We start from the raw sequence: 15,109 nt of genomic DNA on the forward strand, positions 1-15,109 counted from the left end.
CTTTCTTTCTTTCTTTCTTTCTTTCTTTCTTTCTTTCTTTCTTTCTTCCTCTTCTTTCTCTTTTTCTCTCTCTCATTCTCTTTCTTTCTCTCTCTCTCTCTCTTTCTTTCTTACCTTTGATAGAGCCTGCAAGGTATGCCTTTCGACCATCAAAGTCTCTGCTAAGGAAAGAGCCATTTTCTTCACTCTGGCAGATCCCCTTGGTGAGAACTGCAATGTAACTCTCCATCATTTTAACCGGGCTTCCATATTTCAGATATATTCTATGAGAAAGGACAAAAGGTGACAATGCTTTTGATGCAATATGGGAAATGTGGAGAAAGTCACCACGGCTACACACTGGTACTTTCTAGATTATAAAGTAACCTGGTAGCATTTCCAAATGTGCAAACATGTCCATAGTATTTCTTCTCTAATTTACTTTGAAATACAACACTTGACAGATGTGGATTATTTCTTTGAGGAAAGCTCTTTCTCTTTCCTGCTGTCTGAAGATGTAGTCCCTATACAGGGGAATTAATAGTGGATTCCCTAGCAATATTACATTCTTACTTCTTTTTATGTCTTATGCTTATAAGTGCTCATTGTGTTCTCAGTCACACAACTCTGCTTTATTGCCTGAACTTCTTTTGCAAAGGAGTTCAAATGGAAGGGGAGGAGGTCCTCCCCTATCAGTGGACTTAAGAGAGAGGCAGGGAGTACATGAGGGAGGGAGGGTGGAATTGGGAGGGAATAAAGGAAGGGGCTACAGCTGGGATATAAAGTAAATAAACTAACTAATATTAAAAAAATAAAAATTTAATTTAAAAAAGGGAGTTCAAGGCATTGTTCACAGAGAAAGCAGTAGTTAGCTATAGAACCCATGCTTATTATAAGCAATCCTAGAGGTAATTACATTTAGATGATTAAGAAATCCATGTTTAAAATTTTCACAACAGACATCTGTCATCAAGTTAAAGACTTCCAAAAATGCTGACAGGAAGCCAGTTGCATTTATAGAGCCCAAGTTAAGTCTCTTCCCCTTGAAGTCCCTTCCTGTGAACAACTAAGGCTACATCTCTCTTATTTATTTATAGACAGTGATCCATCTGTTTGTTTGTTTAGAGACAGTGTCTCTCTGTATACCCTGACTGTACTGGAACTTACTGTGTAGATCAGGCTGGTCTTAGACTCAAAGAGATTCACCTGCCTTGGCCTCCAGAGTGCTGAGATTAAAGGCCTAAGCCACCATGTCTGGATTAGAACTATATGTTGCTTGAGAAACTTGATGAGGCTAGTGTTATACTTCAGTAGTCAAGAGTAGGTCTAGCCTGCTCGAGGCCCTGAGTGTGATCTGCAGCACTGAAGGATAAAAAAAAAAAAAAAAAAAAAAAAACATTACCTGGCATATCTGGGCCTCTCAGCAGCTGATGTGATAGGAAACTGAGAATATTAAGCTGAAAACTTATTTTTATAACTGACTACTTGAAGACCAACTACAAAAAAAAAAATCTAGTTCTACAAATGGAGAAAAAGGTGGGAACAGCAAGTATTTTGAGTTCTCCCACTAATTCAAACAGAAGCTTATACAAACCAAGGGTATTACAGGGACGATATGAACTGGGGCTACTGAACAAGCAGGAGGCAGTGTTGAATTTTATTGTAGATTCCTCTGTATCACTAACACTAATTTTTTTTAAGATTTAATTATTTTTATTTTATGTCCATTGGTGTTCTGCCTGCATATATCTGTGTGAGGGGTCGGATCCCCTGGAGCTGAAGTTACAGTTGTAAGCTGCCATCAGGTGCTGGAGACTGAATCCAGGTCCTCTGGAAGAGCAGCCAGTGCTCTTAACCGCTGAACCATCTCTCCAGCCTCATCACTGATACTTTTTTATTATGCGCTGCTTAATAAAAAGCTCATCAACACAATGAAGAGAAAGCAACGACAGTAATGGAGGAGTCCGACAGAAGACTGACGTGAAGACAGCCCTGGGTCATGAGAGACAGAAAAGAGGAAGCCCCTTGAAAAGACTCTGGGGAGAACCATGCAGTGTGGCTCAGAGGACATGTTAGACAGTAACCCTCAGGCCTGCCACACCTGCTGGGTACAGCAGATTCTAGTTGTGCCCAAATCCTATGAGCCACACCTAGGAGATGAAAGGAGTGGTGGCAAAAGATGCCACAGAGACTGAAGCCTTCCTGAGTGGCCTCTGCTGCATGTTACAGAAAGCACGCCTGCCTGATTCACTCCCCAGAAATGAGTGCAAACACCTCCACATTTATGTTACAATCATGAAAAAGTCTTTGACCATGAGCATGGTCAAAGACAGACACGTGCTTGGGACAGGAGAACACATGTAAAGCTGAACAGATAGAAGCAGAAAGGAACAGGGCATAGAGGAAGTGGCTGGCAATTGCTGAGTAGAATACCACTACTACAATAGCACTATGCACTACAGAACTAGACATCTTCCAGGCTTCCTTAAGTGGAAGTGACATCTGAAGCAATACTGCCTTCTGAACTCCAACATACCTCCTGCTCAGTTCAGATGTCCTGCTTGGGGAGGCCAGATGCAACGGGAGTCTCATACTTTTTAGAGTATGAGACCTCTAAAAACACCTCTATAGTGTTTTCAGCTTACAGATTCTGGACTTCAACCCTTCTATCAATAACAACTTCATCCATGAAGCCACAAGAGTAGCAGCTGTTTCTGTTCCACAGTGAGCCACATGCCTAGATTTGTCTTTCCATAGCAAGTCTTATAGTATGGCTAATTACCTAAGCAGTAAAAACCTCACTTTGTTAAAATACAATCTAACTGAAACTCTTAGATAATAGAGTTTTTTTCAGTTTTTGCTTTGGTGTGCAACCATTTATTAGGCTTACAGTAGGAAAAACAATTTTCTTTAGTTCTCCACAAAACTATTAGATGAGAGAGCTGAAACATGATATTTAGAATTACATGTTACCTAAAAACAACAGGAAAACTAAAACTTTGGAAAAGCCATCATTTAAAAAGCCAATGTTGCCAGGTGGTGGTGGCACACGCCTTTAATCCCAGCACTCAGAAAGGCAGAGGCAAATGGATCTCTGTGAATTCGAGACCAGCCTCGTTTACAGAGTGAGTTCCAGGACAGCCAGGGATACAGAGAGAAACCTCGGAAAAAAACAAAACAGAACAAAAAACCCAATGACTCTAATATATAAAGAAAGATGCCCAGAAACTACAAAACTACCAAAGCCAGACAAACTGCTATTTCTTCTCCCCCTGGCCCATTTTCCCAAATCAGAGGATAAAGCCACAAAACAAAGAGAAAGTCCCTCTTTACAAATCAGACTCTGCAAAGCCAAAATGGAGTAAGTCAGCTAAGACTAAAGACTGAATTTGTTTCCTTCATGTGTACATTTTCTGGGTCACTACTAAACAAGATCTTCATTTTGGTGAATTAGCATTTAACAGTTTTCATACAGACCTACACAATATCCTAGTGAAGGCGGCATATTTCTCTGGGTTAAAATCTTTGGCGGTCAGAACAATAGAAAAATGAGTCACCTGTCCAAAAGAAACAAACAAAAGCACACTTTTTAAAAGAGAGTTGAATAGAATTCAATAAATACTTACTATAATAGATTAATTGTATTAACTCTATTCTAACAAACCTCTTGGGCACAACATTGTTGCATTAAAAAGACCAAAATGCCAAAGTCTTCACTTGCTTCTCTATTCTTGTTTTATTTTGAGATAGTCTCACTATATAGCCCATGCTGGTCTCAAACTTGAGACCTTCTGCCTCAGCCTCCCACATGTGAGATTATATGTGTACTGTGCTCTATTGAAAAACATGTTTTGAACTATCTCTAAATCTTTAAAATCTGAAACAGATGTAATATGAATGCTGCTGTAACTTGGAAGTCTATAATAAAAAACACGGACCACATCCACTTAAGACTGCATCAAGATTTTTCATAAAGAACTGAAGGAAATAGATGGTTTTGTAGTTAAAAGCATTTGCTACTCATGCAAAGGACCCAAGTTTGAGTCCCAGCACCCACAGAGCAGCTTATAGCTACCTTTCACTCTACCTCCAGGGGTCTGATGGCCTCTTCTGGCTCTGAAGACACCTGTGCTTATACGGGCATGCATACAAATAAAAGTAAAAATAAAGTTTGAAAGAGAAACAACAAAACCCACCAAACTGATATAAGTGAGTGAGTTGTGGTGGCACAAATCTGTAATGGAAGCACTTGGGGAGTGAAGACAGAAGGATCAAGAGTGTTAGCCCAGCGCCAGCTATATAGTGATATAAAGCCTGACTGGGCTTTGAAAGACCCTGTTTTAAAACAAACAAACCATCAAAGAGAAAAAAAAACTTATTGAACAAAACCCAAAGATCTTATAATACATTAAAACTTCCAAACTTAAATTCTTTTTTTTTCTAAATTTTTATTTTTTTATATTAATTACAGTTTATTTGTATCCCAGCTGTAGCCCCCTCCCTCATTCCCTTCCAATCCCTGATCTCCTCCCATGCCCCTCTCCAAGTCCACTGATAGGGGAGGTACTCCTCCCCTTCTTTCTGACCCTAGCTTATCAGGTCTCATCAGAACTGGCTGCATTGTCCTCCTGTGGCCTGGCTTCCCTGTCAGGGGGAGGCAGTTAAAGAGCTAGCCACTGAATTTATATGTCAGAGATAGTCCCTGTTCCCCTTACTAGGGAACTCACTTGGATACTGATCTGCCATGGGATACATCTGAGCAGGGATTCTAGGTTATATCCATGCATGGTCCTTGTTTGGAGTATCAGTCTCAGAAAAGACCAAGGACACTGTTGTCAGAACAAAATGACAGCCTACAAACTGGAAGAGGATCTTCACCAACCCTGTATCTGACAGAGCTCTAATATCCAGAATATATAAAGAACTAAGGAAGTTAAAAAGCAACAAATCAAGTAATCCAATTAAAAAATAGGATACAGAGCCAAAGTTAAGTTTTCTAAGAGCCCTTTAGTTGTTTCTAAATTATTTTCCTAGTTTATACTGTGATAATAGTTAATACTATTCTTTGTTTTCTGGACATACTTCATACAGTCCCATTATGACTCAAAATTATCACTTTAAAGTGAAAAGAAACACCCTAGGTACATGCCAGAGACTCAGCAACTTGTTTCCTTAATTTTTTTTCCCTTGGAAAACTCTGCTTGCTTTAAGTTAGAAACCATATAATTTAGCCAGGCAGTGGTGGTGCACACCTTTAATTCCACAGCACTCAGGAGTCAGAAGCAGGTGGATCTCCGAGTTTGAGGCCAGCCTGATCTTACAGAAAGAGTTCCAGTACAGCAGCCAGGGCTACACAGTGAAACCTTGTCTTGAAAAACAAAAGCAAACAAACAAAAAAGTTATTCACCAGGTCACATTGAAACTATTTTTAGCAAATAATACACCAACAAAGGCCTAATTATGACATGTTTTTCTTAACAAAAATTTTAAATTCATAATGTCTTTATCATCCACAAGTAAATTAAAAAATTCTTAACTCTGGTGAGAATAATTATATCCTTTAAGACAGTTTTAAGGAGCTGAAAAGATGGCTCAGTGGTTACAAGCACTGCTGCTCTTCCAAAGGACCTGGGTTCTATTCCCAGTATCGACATGGTCATCCGTAACTGTTTCTAACTCTAGTCCCAGGAGATCCAACACCTTCTTCTGATCTCTGCAGGTACTCGACATACACATGGTACATTCACCCAGACATACGTTCAGGCAAAACACCTATACATATAAAAATAAATGTTTAAAAAATTAAAAAGTTTTTGACTAGCCTGGAATGCATTATGTTGAATCTGGCAATCCTGTCTGAACCTCCTAAAAACTGGAATTATAAGCATATGCTTATAATCCCAGCTTCTAAAATAGTTTTGTGTTTTTGAAACAGGTCTTACTACATAACCTAGGCTAGCCTGGAACTCCCTATGGAAGCCTGGCTGTCCTCAAACTCACCTGCCTCCCAAGTGCTGGGATTACACCTTTAATCCCAAAATAGTTTTCAACTGTGGAAAATACTACTCACTTTTATTTACTATGGCTTTGAAACTGCCTTTTATCTCTAGTCCATCAGACTGTAACTTTGATAAGAGAGACTACTTATGCTAAAATTGTTCAGCATTCAACTAAACATAATGGCTATCAGTATTTGTACAGTAAATGGAATGTTAAAGGGAATAATAAGATTTAATGCTTGCAAAGGTGTATTGTGATAGACAGAGTCTAAGTCTTACATTCTTAAATCGTCTTAGATATTTTTTTTTGTTTTGTTTTGGTTTTTTTTGACGTTGAAGCAGCCATACCTTGTTCAAAACTGAAGAATCTGGAACTTCAGCTGTAGTGATATAAAACCATGTTCTTCTGTACTGACCAAAGACAAAGGGATGGAGAAGTTTGTTTTCATCTGTTAGGCAGCATTTTCGGAGCAGCAGATTCCTTAAGGAGGCTGTCGTGGAAGGGTAACACCACACCCACAGAACTTCTCCATTAGTGTCCTTTTCTACGGTGGAAAGATGGTCACTGTGAGAATGTCAAACAGCAGCAAGGAATGTGAATTGATTGGTTACTCAGAAACATTTTGTGGAATCAGTTTAACACCCTACTTTACAAAGCAACCCAAATCATTTAAGACACAAAATTTTCATGAACTTATGATTTGCATTTGCTTGGTTGGTTTTGTTATCAAATAGTCATAAATTATGTAGTCAAGATGACCTTGAACTTCTACCTCCTAACAGTTGAAATTACAAAGCATGTACCATCACCATCATGCCACTCAGATTCATATTATTTTTACGTTACCTAAACAAAACAGGTAAAAATACTTGCTATTAAGATTGATGAACTGAGTTTGATCCCTGGGCCACACATGGTCAAAGGAGAAAACTGGCTCCCACAGGTTGTCCTCAGACTTCCATGTGGGCAAGCCTGACACATGTTCTCATACACAAATAAATAAAACAAACTATAATGAAAAACTAGCCTTAGATATTTAGTAAGATTATCTTCTCCCACACAAAAAAATGCTTATTGACTTTTAATTATGTTTCTGTGCAACTGGAAGACTCAATAAAAATACATAGAAAAGGGTTGTTAAAGGGAAAAAGGCGAGGGCTAGGCATATAGGCAGACCATTTGAAGGCTTGACTTTGATCCTTAGTGGCACTTCTCCAAAAATGAAGGAGATGATGAAACCTCCTTTAATTCATTTTATACATAGAGTCGAGATTTAAATTTTACCTTATTTTCTGAGATTAAACCCAATAAATCTTATATGCTAAGCAAGAGCTCTACTGCTCTGCAAATTTTAGACTAACAATAATAAAAGCTATGTAGTCATTATATAGTTTTATCACCAATATAAATCACCTCGATTACAAAATAGGAAATAAAACACTGGTGGGGCTGTCTCAGTCTCCAAAGAAGTTGATAACTATAGATCTGTGTAACTATGCCTGATTCTCCTCCCCCCTCCCCTTTTTTTGAGAGAGGGTTTCCCTGTGCAGCTGGCTATGTCGACCAGGCTGCCTTGCACTTAGAGATCCTCTGCTACTTCCTGCCACATGCTGAGGCTAAAAGCAGGCCACCATCGCCCAGCTTAGAAATAAATACCTTTTAAGTACATGTAAGAATAAAAACTAAGAAAAAAAAAATAAAAGAAAAGAAAAGAAAAGAAAAAAAACTAGAGAGCTAAAAATTAAAAATAAAGAGCTGTTTAACAGGCAAATATGTTGAGGTTTTGTTTGCTTATTTGTTTGAGACAGGGTTTCTCTGTGTAGTCATGGCTGGTCCTGGAACTCACTTTGTAGACCAGGCTTAAACTCAGAGACCTGCCTGCCTCTGCCTCCTAAGTGCTGAGATTAAAGGTGTGCCACCACTGCCCAGCTATTTAAGTCATTCTTTTATCTTCACAATTTAGCTCAACCTAATTCTAAAGTGCTGACAGGTCCAAGATGCCTGAGTTACTTAGGATTTGTTTTCAAGCAATTTTAAAAATCACATTAGAAATTAATACAAGGGGACTAGAGATGGCTCAGCAGTTAAGAGCACTAGATGTTCTTCAAAAAGGCTGGGTTCGATTTCCAGGACCCACATGGCAGCTCGCAATTGGCCCCAGGTCCAGACGGTCTGATGATCTATTCCAGCATACACAGGCATACAGTCAGGCAGACAATCATAGAAAAACAAAATAAATTTTTACACAAAATGGAGTGAATACAAGAGAAAGCCACTGCTTTGAGCTCCTGAAAAATAATTATCGCAGTTATTTGTTAAGCATAAGCAACACGCGCACTCTACAATGAAGGATAGTGACTTGGTGTGTATTAGACCTTCAGAAGAGACTATTCTAAGCAATTCATAAAGTTCCATTCATTTCTGCAGTTCAGTGCTGTTACCTAAAGCTTGCTTGGGCTGCACAAGGTTCACTCACAGTCTGGACTATCCAAAGATACCTATAAACTTCCTTACCATCAATTCCTATAAACTAGCAGGGGTTCCACATGTGACCATGCAGGAACTCCAGGAAGACCTGGATCAAACGACATGAAGGTTTCCACTCTAAGAGTAGAGACTCTGGGTCACCCTGCACAGGTTCCAACATCTGCTCCGCCACTTCCGGGCGTATCCTGCAAATGGCACCAGAGGCGTCACCCATACTCAAACAAGCGCTGCCCGGCACCAGCTCTCCAACCGCGTCAGCCAGTCTCGAGCCCCCGCCCGCAGGACCGAAGTCAGTACCAGCGCTGAGAAGGCCGAACTCACAGCCCAGATCTAGCCCTTCCCTGGCGGAACGGCCCCGCGGACCCAGGCGGAGCTGGGGCACGCCTGGCAGGCAAAGAGCCTGCATGCTCACCGATCAGCCCGACTCCCAGCATCAGCTGCGAGTCCGTTACCACAACCGCAGCCATCTTCCGCCACTTCCTGGGCTCCGCAGCGCAGGGCCCACCCCTCCTCCTGGCCACGCCCACACACAAGCCCGCCCCTTCCGGGAGGGTGGAGCAGATTCTACTGGTGCCGCCTCTGCCTTCTTTCTCCAGGAGAGAAACTTCCTCCTTGAGCTAAATCACACTTTCGTCCTTGTTCCATTACAGGGACAAAGCCAGCCATTTCAGTCCTGTTTGTCTAGTACCGTAAAGATGGTGTCTCCATTCACTGGTTCATTGCAAAAACAATAATTCGAAAATATATAAGTGTTGCAGCTTTGAAAGGAAAGGCTTTCCCTATAGAAGTGTTAACAGTTTCCCCAATGCAAATGTAACAGCTCTGCTCTGGCAGAGGATGATTTCACCAGAGAGATCCACTCAGACAGGTATCCTGGCAATCCCGGAACCAAAGAATACAAAGTCACATTGCACCACAAATTTCTTGGGGGTCGGTGAACCTGTAAAAAGTAACCAAACTGGAGCCATTTTGAATAAAACTTCCATTTTGAATATGGGTCAAATAAAGTTTAAGTTCCCAAGACCTCGGTGGGTAACTGATACGCTGCTTGGCAAAAAGAGACATGTATGTGGGTAACTGATATCCTGGTTGGCAGGTTGAGTCATGAATGCTAGGCAAGTCTTCCTAAGGAAATCCCGTAGCCCTAAATCCTGATTGGTGGGATAACTTGGTACAGATGTTTGAGGATTTCAGACTTAAAAACTTGGTTGCATTTCAGCTCCTGAGTCTTTTCTACAACCCCGATTGATCAGTAGAGCAGCCTGAGTACAATACGTTTGTGTCACCTGCTTAAATACTAAGATAAATATTCAAAGACTCAGCTCCAGAGTGCTTCTGTCCAGGACTAGTCAGTTTTTGCTGCCTAATTCAAATAAAGATCTTGCTTTGCTGGACTTCTGTGATTGCTCCAGTTGTTTTGTGCTTTCAGACCCTAACAAACACAGGAGGGTAGCTGCCTCTGCTCAACAGAAAACTGAGCAGAAGGCAGGGCTTATATGATTTATTGGGAGGTGGGGCTTTCCAGGGTGGGTATTGGTAGGATTTCAAGTCCTGAGCTTCAGGAGAGCTCAGGGATTGGGGGGATTCTGTTTCTTAACTCTGGTCTTGGGCTAGGGGTCAAATCAGGATCAGGAGGTTCTTTCCATGGCCCTTTTTACCCTTCGTTATGCGTTGGGAACACTGTTGACAGAGAGAAAGTGAGCATTCCAGTAAGGGAGAAGTACATTAACTGGATAAAGTAAATAATACTAGGACTGCTCAAAGTGATAAACGTGAAAGCAAAAAAAAAAAAAAAAAAAATACTGCAATTTATCAGGGAATGACGGTGTGCCACTTCACAGGGGTGTCAAGCAAGACTTCCTGATGTATTATACTATTATGTACTATGTGGAGGAATTTTGATTCATAACATGACAGTTCCAGCAAGAGATCACATCCAAAGGCCTTCTAGCTTCTGTGTGATCTGGCTGGACATGCCTTTAATACAGGAGACAGAGGCAAGCAGATCTGAGACAAGGCCAGCCTGCTATAGGGCAAGTATCAGGTAAAGAAAACCTTAGGTCCATTTATGATGGTACATGCCTTTAATCCCAAACAATGAAGGTAAAGTTTGTTTGTTGAAGAAAGCACCCATGTTTGAAAGTGATGTTTAATTGAGGCAGAAACAGTGATGAATCAGAAAAAGACTTGACAGACTAGGATATACCCAACTCTCAAGAGAAGAGAAAGGAAAGGGAAGCTACTAACAGGGCAATGAGAGAGAGAAGTGGCAGTTTTACCAGGGACAGCAATAGAAAGACACGCTGCAAGTGAAGACCGAATAAACCAGAAAGTGAGAAGGAGCCAGAAGATTGGAGCAGATTGCTAGAATTAGTTTGAGGCCAAGCAGAGCAATTCAGGGGCCAAAAGCCAGATTGAATCAGTTAGTTAGGAGAGGAGTTAAAACCAGAACAGCTGAGTTGAACCAACCAGCCCAGAGCTCAGAAAGAACAAGAAAGAATGAGCTCATTTTAAGCATGCAAACCACTATCAAAACAAAAAAAATCAAGTCATTTTCATAGTGTTGCCTTGCTGTCTGATAAGATGCTTTAATAAGGGCAGTGTTGCTGTGACCCACACAACACAGCCTCCTAAAGCAGACCTTTGTGTTATCTCAGCACAATATTTAGAAGAAAGAAAAAAAAATCCTTTTTTTTTTTTTCCATAATGTTGGCTTTTTCTTCTATCACGGAGGCTTTCAGGAGTCCTGCTTGGGGTTTAAAAATAAAGACATGGAGACAGTTGTGTAGTTTAAAGCTATTAGCCTTTTTGCTGGGCAGTGTCTTTCAGTTAGCCCTCTAACTTAACCCAACTTTCCTGACACTGCATTCCCAATACATGGCTCTCTCTGATTTATCTCTCTGCTCTGTTGGAGGTTCTGCTTCTGTGTCCTGCCTTTCTGCCCAGTTATCTGGCCTTAGCTCCAGCCACTGTCTCTTTATTCTGCAAAAAACAAACACCACACTGTTGTTATAAAGAAGGAAATCCCAACAGTTCAATTTTACAAATAAAGACTCAGGAGCCAGATGCTGGGGTAAAAACTTGCTAGCTCAGTAAGGCAGAGAAAGCACCCAGCTGACCTGCCTACTCAGCTCACCAAGAAGGAAAAAGCTTCTCCTCCTTTTCCACACTGTCTAAAATACCCTCAGCTAGGCTAGGCATTGTGGCACACACCTTTAAAGCCAGAGACAGAGGCAGGCAGATCTCTGCAAATTCTAGGCCAGCCTGGACTACAAGAGTTCCAGGACAGCCAGGGCTCTGTTACACAGAGAAACCCAGTCTCAAACAAACAAATAAAACCCTCAACTCAATGTCCCTCCTTTCTGATTACTTCCCATTAACTGGTTTCTTGCTCCCCTTCTTGACCTACGGTTAACTTTATTTAATCCTGTTTATAGAAAGCTCTTGGATTAAAGGTGTGTGTTAGGGCTGAGCCACACCAAAAGTACTTGTTTATAGTAAAGAGAAAGCTCTAGGATCAAAGACTGAGTTATTAGAAACAGATTTTTACAGTTCACAATCTCCTGATTCACAATGGGATCAAATATCCTGCAACACCACACTCCTTTCTCATACAAAAGTTATTAGCATAGTGGGAGAGATTCCACAGCTACTCATTCTGAACCCATCAGCAGCCAGAATATGCTCTGTAGTGTTGCCTTTAGGCCAGACTGAGGGCTACATGACACCCCCTGCCTCCAAGGCAGTTTGCCTTTTCTTTTTGGGCAGGTGAGGAGGCAACAAACATTTACATATACTACTAGCCTGGCACATAGTCTAGCACTTCCAGTGCAGCGATTAACAATTGAGAATAGAGGGGCACACCTTCATAACGGTTGATACAACGTATAGATTATCCCAACATCCTTCAGCATTAAATCTTACTCTAAAAAATAAACATACCCACAATACAAACAAATTTAAAGCTCTAACTGATGAGCTAAGAAAAGGTCACAGAGCATGTGTGTGTCATTGGGAGCAATAGCTTGCTGTCATCCCTCTTTTTGTTTCCTGTTTGCCATGTGGGTTTGAATTGAATGTGATATGGTGCTCCCCCATGGCCTCCCCTGCTGCGATAGGATGTTCCCCTCAAATTGTGAGCCAGAATAAACCTTTTTTTCCCTTAATTGCTACTTGTCAGGTATTATGAAAACCTCCTTCAATTTATAGGTGAAACAACTCTGCTGACTAGTTTCATGTCAACTTGACACAAGCTATAGTCATCTGAGAGGAGGAAACTTTGATTAAGAAAACACCTCCATAAGATCAGGCTATAAGCAAGCCTGTAGAGCAGTGGTTCTCAACCTGTGGGTCTCATCCCCTTTGGAGGTGGAATGACCCTTTCACAGGGGTCACCTAAGACCATTGGAAAACAGATATTTACATTATAGTTCATAACAGTGGCAAAATTACAGTTATGAAGTAGCAACAAAAATAAATTTAAGGTCGAGAGTCATCACATACATGAGGCATTGTAATAGCAGCATTAGGAAGGTTAAGAACAACTGCTGTAGAGCATTTTCTTAATTAGTAACTGATATAGAATGGCCTAGTCCAATGTGGGTGGTGCCACTCCTGGGCTGGTGGTTGTGGAGAGCTGCTTGTTTTCACTCTGGCCTTCACCTGGAGACAGGGATAGGCAGGAGGTTTTGTGGAGTTCATTTCCTTTTGTTTGTATGAGGATCACACAGACAAATGGTCTTGGTAAACAAGTTTGACTTCTTGGTGAACCCCTTCATTGTATCAAGGTGCTTTGCTGTGACTATAAAAAGGCATTGTGGAATAGAGCCATAGGACAGTTTATACTGGCAGCCCTCTTGAACAGATCCCATGTGTAGTGTGGTTTTTCATTTTCATTCAATCCTCACTCCCCACTCAAGAATTGTTTGACTTTGCTGGCAGGCTCTGGCAGGTGATCCCAAGTTCGTTGTTAAAAAATTAAAATCATACCTGTTCTATTTTACCAAGGAAGACTCGGGAGCCAAATGCTGGGGTGAAAACCTACTAATTCAGTGAGGCAGAGAAAGCACCCAGCTGATCATCCTACTCAGCTCACATCCCAGAAGGAAAAGGCCCAAAAGCTAAAAGCTTGCTAGCTTAGCTGACAGCCCAGGAGGAAAAAGCCAAAAAGTGCAAGGCCAAAGAAGTAAAGAGCTTAAGAACTAGAGTGCTAAAAGCACCCTACTTCTTCTCCATGCTGTCTTAAATACTCTTTTCTCAAAGTCCCTCCTTTCTGTTAATCCCTGTCATCTGGTTATTTGCTCTGCCTCCTGACCTAGGGTTAATGTATTAAATCCTGTGTACAAAAAGCTCTAGGATTAAAGTTGTATTTTAGGCCTGAGCCACACCATAATCACATGTTTACAATAAATAAACTTGTATTAAAGGTGTGTGTTAGGGCTGAACCAACCCAAACAAAAGACAGGTTTTTACAGTTCAAAATCTCAGGGTTCACAATGGGATCAAATATACTGCAATGGGTTCTATAAAAAAGCAGGCTGAACAAGTCAGTAAGCAGCTCCCCACCATAGCCTCTGCATCAGCTCCTACCTCTAGGTTCATGCCCCATTTTGTGCGCCTGTCATGACTTCCTTCAATGATGAACAGTGGTGTGGAAGTTTAAGCCAAATAAACCCTTTCCTTTGCAAGTTGCTTTGGTCATGATGTTTCATTCCAGCAATAGAAACACCAAGACAACAACTGAAAACTAAGACCACTTTCTCAGGCGCACACTTTTCAGAAGCAGGTCAGAATGTAGCCCTGAGAATTGAGACTTCATATTCTTGATTGCTGCTTATTATGCTCAACTTTTTCTTAGAATCTGTCCAAGTTTAAAGCTAGGTACAGTGACACATACTTATAATTCTAACTAATTGGGAGGCTGGGACAGAAAGACCTAGAGCTTGAGGTGCAACATAGTAAAACCCAGTCTCAAAAAATTTTTTTTTAATCTAAGTTGCTCATATCTCTAATTTAGTAATTGTGGAGAAATTTTTATCCAGCAACATGGTTGCTCTGGCAAGGTATCACATCCAAAGACGTAGGTCTGTGTGATCTGGCTTAAATACAGACACCCCTATAACTGGAGTTAGGGATGGTTGAGAGCTGCCATGTGGTACTGGGAATCATACCTGGGTCTTCCAGAAGAGCAACAATAACTACTGAATCATCTCTTCCACTTCAAAAAAAAAAAAAAAAACAAAAACAAAAAACAAAAAACCAAAGATTTTTAAGTGTGTGTGTTGTGTTCTATGTGAAGACAAAAGCACACAAACCCAGAGTTCCTTCTCTAGCACCATGTCTGCCTGCACACCACCATGCTTCCTACCATGATAATAATGAACTAACCCTTTTGTAAGCCAGCCCCAATGAAATATTTTTCTTTATAAGACTTGCCATGGTCATGGTATCTCTTCACAGCAATATAAACCCTAAACTCATGTGTTGGTCCCAGCTGATGGTGTCACTGAGAGGTGGTGAAAACTGGGCTATGGAACTAGTGAAGGAAAGACATCTTTAGGGGTGTGCTCTTCTTTAAAATAATTTTTTTTTACCAAATTTATTTACTTATTACTATTTTTTTTTTTAAAGAAGGTGTTTCACT

At 40.8% G+C, this 15,109-nt stretch overlaps 1 protein-coding gene across 1 annotated transcript; it reads right to left on the bottom strand.

The window, feature by feature from the left end:
- Positions 1-114: 114 nt before the first annotated feature.
- LOC129685758 (DENN domain-containing protein 10-like) lies at positions 115-8,963 on the bottom strand (the record flags this gene model as incomplete). Its single annotated transcript, XM_055619259.1, is given in 4 exon segments — positions 115-263; positions 3,457-3,536; positions 6,327-6,523; positions 8,879-8,963. Coding segments are annotated over 4 exon segments (481 nt in total), but the record flags the coding sequence as incomplete, so codon positions are not given.
- Between the last annotated feature and the right edge of the window lie 6,146 nt (positions 8,964-15,109).

This window comes from Psammomys obesus, unplaced genomic scaffold (genome assembly GCF_907164565.1).
Source record: "Psammomys obesus unplaced genomic scaffold, mPsaObe1.curated_primary_1811, whole genome shotgun sequence".
NCBI lineage: Eukaryota > Metazoa > Chordata > Mammalia > Rodentia > Muridae > Psammomys > Psammomys obesus.